At 40.9% G+C, this 16,189-nt stretch overlaps 1 protein-coding gene across 2 annotated transcripts in view; it reads right to left on the reverse strand.

Annotated features, from left to right (window-relative positions):
• LOC119897908 (RNA-binding motif, single-stranded-interacting protein 3-like) overlaps nt 1-16,189 on the reverse strand; it is a 132,349-nt gene that overhangs the window by 89,928 nt on the left and 26,232 nt on the right. For both annotated transcript variants that reach the window (XM_038711943.1, XM_038711944.1), the window contains exon 2: nt 1,444-1,622. In XM_038711943.1, the coding sequence (XP_038567871.1) occupies nt 1,444-1,622 (179 nt within the window). The remainder of the gene's footprint in view (nt 1-1,443; nt 1,623-16,189) is intronic.

Here is a 16,189-nt window from a genome sequence, read left to right on the forward strand (position 1 = left end):
TCCAATTACATTTGACAATAACAGGAAATAGCTGTAGACAAACGAGACCTTCTCTGGGAGAGCAGGTTTATTATTTGCATTACATTCTGTGTTGACTCTAGTTTGTCCACACGGGGACAAACTGCAGGATCGACTTTTAGCACGAAGGAAGAGAATAGATAAGAAGTGTCCAACAGGCGATGTTACTACAGTGAAGGAATGATCAGGTTGACCACACCATTCACCAATTTAATATCAAGGGGAATAGACATGCTCAAAAATATTGCTGTGGGTGTAATGTTACCTCTGAGGGTAACATGTTAGCGGAAATGCCGAAACGTCTCAATCAAGTTTCTTTCAAGCCCAAGACAAATTTCCCTCAATAAAGATAATCTTGATGCATTTTTGTGCGCAATTACGATCCAAATCATTTAATAAAAAGTATTGATGTTTAAATTTGTCTCATGTAATAAATTAAATAAATCAAATGAATAATTTAAAACTGCATTAAGAAAAATATAACCTTTTTAGTCATAGGTTTCATTATAAGTTCCATTTTGTAATTATCCCACAGAAAAATATCACCCTCGTCCATACCCTGTGAATGTCCAACATGATGGGAAACAACATTATAGTTAATTAGTTCGCACCTCTAAAACGAGAGACAGGTGACGGAGGGGAAGAAGTCGGTCAAAAAGTCGGTCAAAAAGTCAAACCATTTGCCTGATGAAGTACCGAAACGTTGTTGATATACATTTCTTGCAAGTTAGACAGTTTATACATAATACAAAACAACTATTGCTACTAACAGGATTTGCTCAGATGTGACATAGCTGCTGGTGAATAATTAGTATATGATTTCATCATCAACACCAATCTTGGAGATCAGTTCTAATATCGCTCTTACTAAAATGTTAAGAGGATTGGCAAATGATCTTTGCAGTAGCTTCTGTAAATTACTGGATTGTCAAAATCATCACATTTCAAATTCTATTAATATCACTAGCATTAACTACAATGCAATCACATTTTCTATTCCGCCTAATTTTTTTACTCACTGGAATGAGCGGAGTGACTTGCCAAGCTGTAAAATATTCCAATGTCTTTAAACAAGAAATGTCTTCAATCGTCCAACATATCTTATAAAGACTGAGGTGTTTATATCTTCTGCTGATGGACAGAAGGATGTGTGTGTCCTTGTGCAGCATATGTGTAGATGACCCAGTACCGAAGGGAGCGGATGGGTTAGGCCCAGCTGGGTTGTGTTTTTTCCTTTGAGGAAGCACAAGGAGAGGGACAGAGAGGTCAAGAGCAAACTGTTGATCCTCATTATAAGCTGCTGTTGGACTCACGCAAAACGAATTACGACAAGCTGAACTGAACAGAGCTCAGCTGCACTGAAGGATGCATCTGCAGAGCGAGGACAGGGTAAGATTAAGTTGAATAGAACACAATAGAACTCACGGCTGGCAGAGTTTGATGAGGTCCTGGTCGGTGGTGGCAGGTGGCAGGCCTCTGATGTACAGGTTGGTCTTACTAAGCTGCTCCACTAGCCCTCCTCCGTGACCTCCTCCTCCACCTCCACCTCCTCCTGTGGTCCCAGGGCTGGGCGGAGCCATGGGTGGAGGGGGAGGAGCATAGGACTGTTGCAGAGACGGAGAGAGAAAAGGAAAGGAAAAGGTCACTTAAAGTGATAACACAATAAAAAAAACATTTTTTTTTCTTAATAATCACAAATTTAAAAAATGTCATAAAAAAGTTATTTTCAGTTTCTGCCTTTCCTAGCCACCTTGTCCTAGCCATTAAACATAACAATAACATTTCTGCCGAACTCACATTCTTTTGAATAATCTTTTCCTGCATCAAGTCCCACATCAATATCTTGATTCAACAGGAAGCACATCAAATTAAGGCAGCAGGATATGTATAATTAGTAGTGCTCATTATAATCATGGTAGCAAGTTTTATAACGAGAGCTTGTATCAATAACAATAACAGGCTGTGCTGCAGCTTAGCATTAACCACTCCAGCTTGAGTTAGCTTTAATGACAAAGCAATAAACATTCCTATTCAGTCAGTGTTATTATCATGACTGGAGTGACCCTGCTGTAAGTTACAGTTTTTTTCATGTTCATGGAACAGGAAATGTCTCAAGCCATTGGCAGCTTTGTTAAAATGAAGAGGTTTAAAAGTGCTGATGGACAGAGGGCCCTGAATTTGTGATGTGTCCGTGGTGAGTCTTTGCCAAGCGCACAGTAAACAACAGTTTCTCAAACCATACAAGATTGCATTGGGCACTTCTACTGTGCTTTAAGAAGGGCCTGACAAGCTTCCCCTTATGTGCAAACCAGGCCATTCATTGTTTAATCCAGGCCTGGGCCCTTCATAAACCTAAACTTACTCAAACATTTCCTATTGGCCTCCACTGTTAAATTACACAGCTCACTGCTAACTAAATGACTTAAATAGATGACCATTTTGGGCAGGGAGGAAAGGCGAGGATTAATGAGTGTTTGGAACTGATGGGTTCATAGAGCAGCACACCCAGCTCTGCCTGCCCACTGCCTTACACAAACTATTAAGTTAAGTTTGGAGGAAGTAAAGTAAGCAAGCCAGATGGCTCATATGACAACAGCGTTCAAAACACTCTGTCTGCCTCCTCGATGTTTGGAGCAAAACAGCCACGCTGGCTCGACAAAGAAATCTGGTCTCAGCATTGGTCCTGCTGTAGGGAACTGGATGGAACAAGTTCAAGACCCTGCTGCAGTTTGAGATGATCACAGGCCAGTTCCACTGTGTGCCACAATGACAAGAAAAGTGGAGGGAAGAGAGGGAGACAGGTGAGAAGTGTATGAGCTTTGATGTATACTCTATTTGGCGGATGTATGTGCATGCATGTACACAAATGGGAGTCAGCCTGTGCGAGCTTGTGTGTGTGAACCGATGTTTGTGATAATGACAGGTTGTCACCACACAGTGATGTGGAGTCTGAGCCAGCTCTGATATTAATCCATTACCTGTACTTCCCTCAACTGGCACGCATGTCCTTACAGACACACACACACACACACACACACACTACACACACAAGCACGCTGGCAGCTCAGAAAGACTGCACTAACACATACACAGCAAACACGCAGCAGTAACAGGAGATGGTGCCTGTGGAGTCGTGTCATTTATAGGCCAGTGCCGTACACTAAGCCCAGAATGAGCCTATGCACTTCAACAAAAACATGACAAAGTACAGACATGGAAAAGGCTACAATGGGTAATACTTCATTTTAAAGAGGACCTATAATGCTTTTTCATATTTTCTGGCATGTCTATAATGATACAATGTCAGATGTTACCATAGAGGAGTCACAGAACTACAATATAGGGCTGGACATGCGGTATAATAGGTCTCCTTTAATGGCTGTGACAAATTCCACTCTATATTGAAAGAATTCCCAACACTAATAATAAATTAATGATTAAAGTCATTTATCAAGCAAAACTGTTTCTCAAACGTGAGGATTTGCTGCTTTCTTTGTTTTATGTCATTCTAAATTGAATAATTTTTGGGTTCTTGAAAATATTGACAGATTAAGATAGAATACAACAGGGTTTTCTCCATTGATAAAGAATGACTAATCATTTCTGTACAAACAAAACCAAGCTCGACTGACTTGAGCCCTTCACTTTGGATCACTGCTATACCACAGTTAGCAGTGCCTATCATGTCGTCACACACGCTCCACTGGGACACTCTGATCACATGATGGTCCATCTGATCCCTGTTTACAGGCAAAAACTAAAGCTCTGTAAACCTGTAGTGAGGACATCAAAGATGTGGACAGGTAAAGCTGTTGAGGACCTCCAGGCAGGTTTGGACTGTACTGACTAACCATGGTTCAACTTTTGCTGTAACCATCAATCAAATAAATGCAAGCGCACATTCCTACTTTGCAGATCACTTTGTAACGCAAACATCGCACCTACCGTTTACCTTGTGATGGAAAGCTAAAAAACTGTGATAACTTTCCAGAGATACAAAATCTTGTCTGTGAGTATTGCAAACCATTAAGCAGTGTTTTGGCATCCGATAATCTGTTACTCCAGCTGGACTTCTTGTATTATATTTCATTATTTCACCTGTACCTTAAACAACATGCCTTCACACTGCAGCATGCTGCGCTGTTTTGACACCGGGCTGTCACCATGCTAGCAGCTCTGTGAGGGTGTACTGCTTTGAGCTAGAGCCAAAACTTATCAACCTGCTAGCGGCGTTAGAATAAAAGTCACCAAAGAGGATCACCAAAGTCAGTAGGATTCATTGTCTAGATATGATGCATATCCAACACTGTGCACATTTATGGTCCCCGGAGGACCATTCCTAGAGCCACACTGTTTGCTTTTCTAAAAAAGCAACAGCACTTCCTGAAAATAGTTCCTGAAAACACACATACTGAGCAAAGCAACAACCTCCAAACTACAGCAGAGAAACTGCTCAGTGTCCAGCAGTGTGTGACTTGTACTAAGACGTGTGTGTGTGTGTGTGTGTGTGTGTGTGTGTGTGTGTGTGTGTGTGTGTGTGTGTGTGTGTGTGTGTGGTGTCTGTGATCATAATAATAAAAACATCACTGCTCCAAACCTGAACTGTGTTGGGGGGCTGATTCGATACAAGCTTTTTTACAATGGGTTTGTTTATGGACCACCTCTGAAAGATCATTAATGCATGTTTGAAAGTGTCAGATACAAATAGACGACCCCAGGCTTCATCTGAAAGAGGAATATTACTGGAATAAAACCTATAACATGCTTAGGATACGACACATTGCACACATAGCATGCTTAAAAACACAATGCCAGCACATGCAGTATATACATACACAAAAATCTAACCTGATTGGCAGCATTTATTCACACACACACACACACACTGTCAGCTTTATCTATGTAGATTTATTTCATTCCACCATGATTTGGAGCAGAAAAGTGCCTTTTTTCATTCACATGCACACATATACACTCAGATGTCCAGGTATGGACAAATGTACAAAATCTCTCTCTTTCCTCTCACCCGCTGACAACACACACACACACACCTGATCAAAGGCCTTGCCCAGGAAACCCCTTTCAGCCAATTTGTGTAGCTGTCAGGGTCGAGCCGATAGTGAGCTGTGTATGTAATGTGTCAGAGACTGTGTCAGAGACTGTGATAGGGAAATCTTTTGAAACATTGAAATCTCTCTTTGGCAACCATGCTTTCTCCTCTCTTCTTCCTCTCTCGCTCGCTGTCAAATTCAACTCCACCATCGCTCAATCTCTTGCTCTTTTCACCTCTATCCTTACACTTCCCACATGCTCGCTCTATATTTCTGCCTCCCTCCTCTCTTTCTCCCAGTTTCTCTCTTTTAAGGATTACTCTGCAGTCAGAGAGTGTGTGGACTGAAGGCTGCCTCTCAGCTGGTATTGTTGACACACTTAGTACAGTGGAGCAGCTCTCGCAGTGGGAAAAAGGCTCAGAGGCAGAGACACAAACTGTCACACAAAGCAAACACAGTCCCCCGGTTTTCGTAGATTTCATGTGCAGCTGAGCCTGTGAACAGCAACACACCGCAAAACAGTGCAGCACATATATGTGCATGCTGCTGACTACCTGATGAGCATATATTTGACTAGATTCTTGAAGACTAAGAACAGAGAAAAACAATTTACGTAGTTTTGTCCATGCAGCTGTCATTTCATCAATTGCATCACCACAAACAGGTTACAGAGGACTGTTGGTCTGCCTAGAGGCCTTTTCCATAACATGCATATTTGCTGTTGCCTTAAATATGCCCTAATATTTGTGTCGATGGGTGACAAACTAAAGCAAAAGGCATAAACAAATAAGTGCCGAAATAAGCAAATGCTGATGCTTCTTAAGACTTGTAGAACCTATGCCATGATATTGAAGCTTTTCTGGCAGATCATGGTGGCCCAACACCTAACTAAGACACTTAGTTAGGTGTCATATGTCTATCATTGTTACATAGGGCTGAACGATTTTGGAAAATAATCTAATTGTGATTGTTTTTACCAATATTGCGATTGCGATTTAATATGCAATTAATTTTTAACCTTCTGTATTTTTCCAATACGGACAAGCAGTAAATCAGTGTATAGTATGACCAACACAATATTAGCTAGATTAAACACAAACTGTTCTTTCTTGTGGGTCTCGCTTGTTTTATGATGAAATTAGGTGATGTATGAATTCCATGAATTATTATTATGAGCTATGGTGGAGAAGAAATGTTAAATTTTAATAGTATGAAAAAGATCATTTGAGTGTCAAGTCATGCATTAAATTTATATGATATAATATCATCAGTTTACCACAGTGTGTTATACAGCAAGCATTTAATACAAAACCCACAGTTCAACCACCAATTAATGCGTCCCTATCTCAGTTAAAATCTCCTAGGAGTCCATCTTTCTATATGCCAGGAAGCAAACAAAAAATAATCAGTTTGAGGTTCAATTAAAAAGTTGGCCAACGAAAATAAAGCCTCTCATGTTTAATAGACAAGCTTAGTAATTCTCCGACAACACCGGAGTTCCCCACCCCTGCAGCCTCTGATGGTAAGCAGAGCGCTGGCTGTAACTCGGGACAGACTGGGCCTCTTTCAGACTTGTGAGTTTGGTTTGAAACGCCATTTCACAGATATTTCCTGAGCTGACTGGTGGCAGTGTGTGTGTGACGCTGGCGCCGACCGCCACAATGCACTTACCTTACTACACGTGCCTTTCTTTTGTGCATTTTTCATGTCTGTCAAAGCAGCAGACGGCACAAAGATTTTAGTCGCCACCACCACCATTACTTGCGGGTAGCGGGTGCTACTTTCATTACCTGTGTGACACTAAAGTTTCTGTAGTGTCAGCTTCTTACAAGCTTAAGGTCATTGTACAACAACAGGTCAAGGTACAGCGTAAGTTGATGCTTCATCTGCAGACTGCTCTACTCGTGGGTGTCATGTGACCAGAGTGTAATCAAAGCCTTTGCAATTAGAAAATCTCATTTTATCACATAGCGTTAATATCGCAAATGCAATTAATCGTTCAGCCCTATTGTTGAATCCAACAAATATTGAATCACTTCTTCTCTGAAAGGCCGCTTTGGTCTTTTGTGGTTCTAGAGACATGGCTAGCTGGTGAACTACTATGGTTGGTGAGCTAACGTACTAGCCAATCAAGAACATGTCGTCAGTCAACAAACTTTCCAAGCTGCTACCTGTTTCTTCTGTACTGGGCCATTTATGCTGACCTGGCATTATTTTCTCAGGTTTGTAGGCCTACATCACAATAAAGAGTTATTGAAAGGGAAACAAATCTCTCTGAGCTAGCAAGCGTGCTAACTATCAGTTAAACAGCTTGTTAGTTGCTTTACTAACAGGACAAGTTCACACAGTTTATTAAGTTTATTTGTACCATCGACTCATGTCTCATTAACTGTCTTCAAACCATTCCTCTTTTGTGGTGCAGTTTATACTCAGAGGCTTAAATATAAGCTGATAGTGCAACACAGCTAAGAAGCTACAATAGCTTGCTACATTTGAAGATGTAGATTCCTAGTTCCGGCTCTCCGTGTCCTCAGAGGTTAACAATGTCAAAATGGCTCGCTGTTGGTTAAAGGGGAGAATATTTGCCAAAGTTTACCAAAGTTGAACTTTACATGAATTTGTGTGGATTTACTTTGTCCCTGTGAGACAACACACACACACACTACAAACATGACATCCATCTGCAGCCAAACTCACATGTATGCACAAACACTTGTAAGTACAGTCTAAAGATAGCCATCTTGTCCCTAAAGAGTTCTCTACTTTCCAAACAATGAGTAGCTCCTGGAAAGCCCTGAAAGTAGGTTTCAACTGACCACACACACACACACACAACCACAGCTCAGTTCTTTCCAGAGTTCCGATAAAAGTACAGTGACCTTGCTAAGGTCAGGTTTCCCCTGCTATTTTCAGCAAAAGCAATTTTCATTATTGCATGCTGAGGCTCTATGTGCGTCAGTGTGTTGCTGTTGTGTCTATACACACTGAACAAAACAGAGATTAAAGACACGCAGAAAGACACACACCAAGGGTAAGGCAAAAAACATGGCTTCAGAGAATGCACTAATAGCCAACAAAAAGTCCATTAATATGCAGCTGTAACTGTTCTATATATTTAACAAGGATCAATCATCTCCAAATGCTCCTCCATGTGCATTTAATATGATGCAACATAATGTATCTCACTTGTGTGCTTGTATTAGAAGATATTAACAGGCATCAAACTTAAGGCCCATTTATACTCCTGCGTAGGGTCTAAGTGCATACCTACGCCTACTCACGTAGCCATGCATTTATACTTGTGCGTAGGTGTGTCCGTCATTCTGCGATTACACCCACAAACGCTAGTCGGCAGTAGCGCTGCAGCGTCCACCGTGTCGACAATTGCCGGCCGAGCAGACTAACTTCCGGTTTAGCCCTCCGCAAGCGTAAATGGGGGTAAAATTGTATATGTGCAGCTGGTGTAGCCTTTTCAAATGTTACCGAGCGAATGGATCACATTCTGATAGCGAAACGAGTCATTTCACTCGGGTTGCGACGATCAAGTATACTGATTCACTGTGTTACAGCCGCCGTTTTGGCCGCTAGTAAAAGTTACTTCAAAGCGCTGAGTACTTCCAGTCGGCTCGGAGGCATTGTGAGGCTACCCAGCCGACCAATCACAGTTCTTACGGTCCGTGTTGACTCGACGTGTAGTTACATTTTTGAGGAGGTGCACGTCAGGCGACGGCGTAAGTTACGCAGAAGTATAAATTACCCTTAAGTTGTATCGGTGTGAGTCCCTTATAAATGGAGTATGGAACAACTAGCTAAGTGATGATAGAAAGAAAGGAGAGTAAAGGAAAAGAAGTTGCACAGTCCCAGTAAGGGGTGAACATTAGGTGAAAGGTAGGAAGGAAGTGAGAAAGAGATGGGAGCGAGACAGTGAAAGAGAAGGCGGCAGACACAAGAATAGAGAAATGGTGGAAGAAAAGAAGGGACGGCTAAAGAAGAGAACTGAGTGAGAAAGGATAAGGGGAAAGAGGATGGGACATGGGAGAGCGGGTTGTTCCGGCCTCTTCTGATGCTTCCTGAAACACAGAGGAAAGAATGCGGTCTATTTTTGGGTCCAGCACTGAGATACTCTCTGTGTCTCTACACACAGCAGCGGAAGGGTTTAAGGGAGAGCTTATGAATACATTGGAATGGAAACATGGCTCCCAATATACCGTTCCCGTTTAGAGATTACACAAGCAGCTAAATTAAGCCCTGGCTATTGCGTCTCTCGGAAACCTTGAGAAGACAACAAATCATCTTTTCAGGATTTTACAAAAGTAACTTGATTGCCAAACGTTCATGTCCAGGCCTTGTTTGATTGGATAATGTGGCCTCAGGGTGTTTGAATCAACACAGAGAAATCAAATACTTTCAAGAAATTAAAATAAGGTAGAGAAAATTGCATATTTATGTTGGGGAAGCAGAGGAGACTGCAGCAAGTTCAGTTAATTCTGTATACATGTATAAATAGCCTTCTTGGAGACAAGCCTAATGATATCCAATACTGGAAACTTACAGGTTTCCAAGTGTCAAGTTGAGGAATGTGTAGACTCGAAGTATAGCCTGTGACTAGTGTGGAGAGTAAATGATATGTCTTGGGAAATCACACCTGAGGGTTATTTAGTAAAATAATTTCAGTACATGTTAAATATCAGTCTTTGTCTGTCACTGGACAGAGACATACCACACCAACCACTATATTTTATAAGTGTAATACTAGATTTAACTATACCCTTGAGCTAATACAGCCATAATTATTGTAATTTAAAGCTGTTTAAGTTTTTCAGGACCTGCAGACACTTTTGAGGCAGAAATAACTGGATATCATGTTTTAACAGGGTGTCTGCAAGTTTCATCAGCCTAGGTTTAAGATCATTGTAAGATCAATCAGAATGGAAAAAAAAGATCAATTTAATTATTTACACGGAAAGCTGACCTAACAAAATATAGTGTGAATAACCTATTTAATTTATTTTTTAGAGGATTAGTGCAACAATTTGTATGGCATTAAAATTCAATTTAAGATGTAATATAAGGCAGTATATAACTGCATTCGAAACATACTGGAACATGTATAAAATACTAAAATTACTTCTGGTAAAATTGCTCATCTTTTTTATCAAACTGTTTCTCTTGTCTCACATAATATTATCCCAATATATATCCCATTCTTTGAGTGCTGAGTGCTAATACCTTTGTTCCTGCATTTTAGAACTAGCGGTGAGAAAAAGCCACTACACTCTAACACTGATTCCTCATACTGCAGCAGTATGATGTCTGCCTGCTCATCTATCTGCCGTAACATGTACCTCCACTCTCATTTTCTCTAGATTTCTGGTTTATCTCGCACCTCTCCCCTAATTTCCTCTCCTCTCTCGTCACTCTCCCAGCCCCCTTCTCACATGACTCCTTCCCTGTCTCCTCAGAAGGTCATCCAGGTTGCTTCCTAGTGGAACGGTGTGTTCCAGCCATCTACCTCTCTATCTCTCCTGTTAATATCAGAAACAACAGCATCAACAACACTTGGGCTGTCATAAACAAGTTGCACAAACATCCCAGGAGAACACACAGTTTGGGCTTGGTGCTGACTGACCTAGTGGGAGATAAGGAGATGATGGAGAGACTGTGGTAAAACTCTGAATTCTCAGCAAATTCCTCTGGCTGTGTTTTTGAGAAGGTCGGAGAGGGGAGGTGCAGGCTATGTGTTTATGAGTTTATAGGCAACTTGAGATTGATTTGAATCTTCACGAGGCTGCACAGATTTTGTTCTTGGGGTCATGGCAGTGAAACAACTGTGTCTATATTTGGGTATATTCCGTATGTGTGTGTTTATTTGTTCACATAATGTAATTCGAGAGCTTGAATTGCATAAATAAAGCAGGAAGTAGTGTACCCTATTTGGAGTGGTCTAACATAAGCATGTGGAGGTCAGGATGAAGAGTCACATTTCACAGACCTAAAAATGTAACCATGATCTTTCTTTAACCTTAACCAGGTGTTTGAGTTGCTAACCCGAACCATAGCTCAACCTTATTTTATTTACCACAAAACCTGACATGCGCAGATACTACAGAAAGTGAGAATTTAAAAAAGCGTTGGACAGAAAAATAAATGTTGGCAACGAAAGTAATCCAGGGTTCTGCTGAATTTTGCTGAATCTGGCCATGAAGTAAGATGGTGTTAGTGGATGAAGTCTGGGTATGTGCAAGATATACCTGGCTAAGACATTGCTTCCAGAAAAGAACAAGAACAATGCAATAAAAAAAAGCATTAGCCCATGCATAACAGCCAAAAATACAATCACGTAGTACTTTTTTTTAGTTTAAATGTCCTTACTGGCATGATGGCTAAGTATGGACTGTTTTAGACAAGCAAATCTGCTTATGGACACATCTTATGTTGAACATATGTACTGTGCACATGGAGTCTCAGACTCAAGTCCTTCCTAAAGCTATTTTCTTGCATATTTGCTGTCTGCAACAATCAAAAACAAATCTAGAGACAATATAGCGGCTGACCTTCCACTATCTTTCTAAAAAAAACTTCCTGCCAGACATCCAAGAAAATCATTCCACTGCATTGCACTTCAAAACACACTCCGATGAGTATACACCCCCCCCCCAAAAAAATCATATGCTACATTCTTCCTTCTTAATTGCATGACCTCTAGCATGCTAGTTACAAAAAGGGAAAAAAACATGCATATTGAAGAGGAGCTTTGCACAAAGCTCTTTTATTATGTATATTTATGCAAATGAAACGTTAGTTTATTCAAGAAAGTCTCTCTCGCTCCTCCTCTTGCTGCCCTTTGGTCAGTGTTTCCACCCTGCAGTATGTATGATGAGCGGTAGCAGACAGGGTTAGTGATTCATGATTGGTTTTATACAGACCTTTAGAGGGGAATGTATGGAGGCTCCATTGTTCTTCAGTGACTCCCCTCAAAGTTTAAAATGAAGCAATGTTTAAAAAAAGAGTTTCAACAGCAGCAGCTCCAGTTCTTGTCACTGCTCATGAACTCTGGATGTCTCCTTATAAGGTGAACTGTATATTCCTACCTGCCGCTTATCATCCAGCAGCGCCTCTATCCCTCTTTATCTTATCGTCTCCTCTTTGCATTTAAATAATATCACCCTGCCCTCTCATGTCCCTTGACTCTTCACTATTCCAGTCAAATACTTTGCTTTTCTCCTCCTCCTACATACATGTATAAATATACATCTATCTCCCTACTTTGCCTCCTTGTCTTTCATCTTCAACTTTCTCCTCCTCTCCATTCCTCTGCTGCCTGCAGCCTCTGCCCTCTCTTCTTTTCCTGGTCCATCAACTCCTTTCCTCTCGTCTCATCTTTTCCTCGTACTCACATTCCTTCTATCTGCTGCCCCCCCCCCCTCCCCCCTTCTCCTCCAACACCGTGCAAGAGATTAAAATATGAGGAAACAATCAAGCTCTAGCTCATTAGCATATGAACGGGGGGCCGACGGGCGACTGCAGAGACGACAGCAGAGCTCTGGAAATCCACCGCGGACCTTTTTTTAATCCCAGGAATGACTTTTTACCGTATTTTGTTGAATGAGGCAGAACAATCCTCTGCCATTCCTTTCAGGCAGTCAAATTACCATCAGAATAAGAGGGCATAAGAATAAGACAGAATGCTTATATAGCATCAGGTCAAAGAATGGAGACTATAGAATAAGTGTGCAGACAGAATAATGTTTCTCCACGGGAACAATGAGAAGCTGAAAAGATAGGGATTGGTTTGTGTGTGTGTGTTGTGCTCATATTTGTGTGTTTGTTTTTTATTCTCACAGCAACTATGAGAAACAGAAAAGATAACAATTGGCAGGTGTGTGTGTTTTTGTATGTCTGGGCGGTCTACTCTCATAAGTGGATCAATTAAAATGTCACTATAAGTGTAGCAACATCACAGGTCATGACATATGGTATGTTATGTGGGCATAAGAGGCAACAGAAATGGGAATGGTAACTTATTACATAAATGGAACAGACAATACAGACAAGCAATAATATCAGGTGTTAGTGGATAGATTCTGTGTTGTGAAAGTCTTTTGCTGAGGAGGAAGTTATGAAAAAGCACATTAGGGTCACCGCCAGTCTGTATTACCTCACGTCAGTTAATATTGCTGTTCAAACATATTAGGTACCAGGTTAAACCCCTTGAAATGAATCATCACATTCTTAAGGCTGTAGCCTACTATAAAACACAAACACACAAACAAATAAAAGAAAATTAAAAGAAAAAATGTCATCTAGCAGATCACTTAGCACAGCGGTGCTTTGAGCTAAACGCTAATGTTAGCATTCGAACATGCTCAGAACGGCAGAATTAACCTAAACACCTTTAGCAGATATAATGTTTACCATGTTCTCCTTATTAGTTTGCTGTGTTAGCATGCTAAAATTTGATGAGTAGCACTAACCATAAAGTAGGGCTACAGCTGATAAAAAAATCCAGTGGCTAAGAAGCTAGTAAAATTAAGAAAGACTACTACTTTCCTTAATTTGCTAGTTAGTTACACCATTTTTTCACTGTAATTAAAGTGTAGTTATATATTATGCAGAATATAAAAGGAAGTGGTCCTTTTACACCACTATTTAACTTTGATTACAGCATATTTACAGAGTGTGGTGTAAAGTAAAGCAGCCACTTGTTCACCCCTTTTTCACTGTAATTACAGTGTAGTTACAGAATATGTGGGCTGTTACTGTAAACAAAGTACTGTTTCACCACTATTTCACTGTAATTTCATTGTAGTTACAGCGTATGCAGTAAAATAAAGCATTCCAGATTCACCTCTTTTTCACTGTGATACAGTGTAGTTACACAGTATGAGGACTGTAAAATGAAGTGGTAAAAAGGGACCATTTTATTACAGCCTGCTTACTCTGTAACTATGCTGCAATTATAGTCAAATAGTAGTGAAATGGGACCACTTCATTTTACAGTCTGCATACTTTGTAACTACACCAAGGGGCCGCTTTATTTTACACCCTGCATACGCTGTATGAACCTATATTCCTCTGAACGCATGGGAATCATTCAATCATTGTACATTTTAAGGTTAGAATTTGCAAATGTATAAATACACATCCATCTCCATACAATTGTCGGGTGTGTGTTGGCACTTAACAACAGGACACAGCTTAGCTGCACTGTAAAACAAATCAAATGTTGGCGTATTCTACTCCACATACTCTATGTTAATGGAAATCATATGAGAAAACAGTGTAAACATGAACTCCTGTTTAAGGTCATCTCACTGAGCTATGGTAGCAAACCCAATGTGACCCAAAACCCAAAAACATGTGATGCTGCTATAGGCGTCTGCACAGAGATCCAGCATGGGTTCCTCTGGGTCTAACGGTAATTTCACTCGTAAGTGAAGTAATGTTGCAGCATCACTGCACCAGTACATCCACTGAACAAAATTATAAACGCAACACTTTGTTTTTTTCCCCCATTCATCATGAGCTGAACTCAAAGATCTAAGACTTTCTCTATGTACACAAAAGGCCTATTTCTCTCAAATATTGTTCACAAATCTGTCAAAATCTGTGTTAGTGAGCACTTCTCCTTTGCCGAGATAATCCATCCACCTCACAGGTATGGCATATCAAGATGCTGATCAGACAGCATGAGTATTGCACAGGTGTGCCTTAGGCTGGCAACAATAAAAGGTCACTCAAAAATGCAGTTCCATCACACAGCACAATGCCACAGATGTTGCAAGTTTTGAGGGTGCATGCAATTGGCATGCGGACTGCAAGAATGTCCACCAGAGCTGTTGCCCGTGAATTGAATATTAATTTCTCTACCACAAGTCTCCAATTTGGCAGTACATCCAACCGGCCTGACAACGGCAGACCACATATAACCACACATCCGGCATCTTCACCTCCAAGATCGTCTGAGACCAGCCACCCGGACAGCTGCTGCAACAATCGGTTTGCATAACCAAAGAATTTCTGCCCAAACTGTCAGGAACCGTCTCAGGGAAGCTCATCTGCATGCTCATCGTCCTCATTGGGGTCTCGACCTGACTGCAACTTCACACAGCCATTGAAGAGGAGTGGACCAACATTCCACAGACCACAACCAACAACCTTATCAACTATATGCGAAGGAGATGTGTTGCACTGCGTGAGGCAAATGGTGGTCACACCAGATACTGACTGGTTTCCGGACCACCCCAACACAGTGAAACTGCACATTTTCGAGTGGCTTTTTATTGTGGCCAGCCTATGGCACACCTGTGCAATACCCATGCTGTCTGACACCTATGAGGTGAATTGATTATCTTGGCAAAGGAGAAGTGCTCATTAACACAGATATTGACAGATCTGTGAACAATATTTGAGAGAAATAGGCCTTTTGTGTCCATAGATAAAGTCTTAGATCTTTGAGGTCAGCTCATGATGAATGGGGACGAAAACCAAAGTGTTACGTTTATAATTTTGTTCAGTGTATATGTATAGTCTCGTCTAAGAGTAACAAGGTTCTCTCCTTCAGATCGACTACGTCTGATTTAAACCCACTTATCTTTACCTTGTCTGCTCGGAGGGTCACTGACCATTCATTATTACTCTGCTTCCTTCCTTCACTGTATCCCTCATTCCTTCTTCTTTCTCTCTCTGCTCTAATTAAATTCCTTCATCACATTTGAGAGGAGCAAATATTCAGGGAAAGAGAGAAAAAGAGGGAGGGGTAGAAGGAAAGAGGAAGAGAGGGAGGGATGGATAGAGGGATGGAGGAAGAGATCAGAGTGTAAGAACATATTGAGCGGAATCCAAGCCTGCTGACTGAGATCAGATGATGACCTGATGATATCTGGAGGGAAAATCCATAATAGGGCATTGTTCGTAACAAAGGTAGAGCTCAGTCAAATCATTACATTTTTTATTTCTCAGGTGGAAGATTAGAAAGAAAGGTGTAAGAAAAATGTGGCAAAGACCAATACACAACACAGCACAACAGAGTAAAGAATCAGACACACATGATGCCAGAAAGGCCTAATAATTTTACACTTGAGACTTTCATTAAGAAATGTACCTCCACTGTATACACT

This window comes from Micropterus salmoides, unplaced genomic scaffold (genome assembly GCF_014851395.1).
Source record: "Micropterus salmoides isolate LMB-PRFRI ecotype aquatic unplaced genomic scaffold, ASM1485139v1 Ms_hic_scaffold_11, whole genome shotgun sequence".
Taxonomy (NCBI): domain Eukaryota; kingdom Metazoa; phylum Chordata; class Actinopteri; order Centrarchiformes; family Centrarchidae; genus Micropterus; species Micropterus salmoides.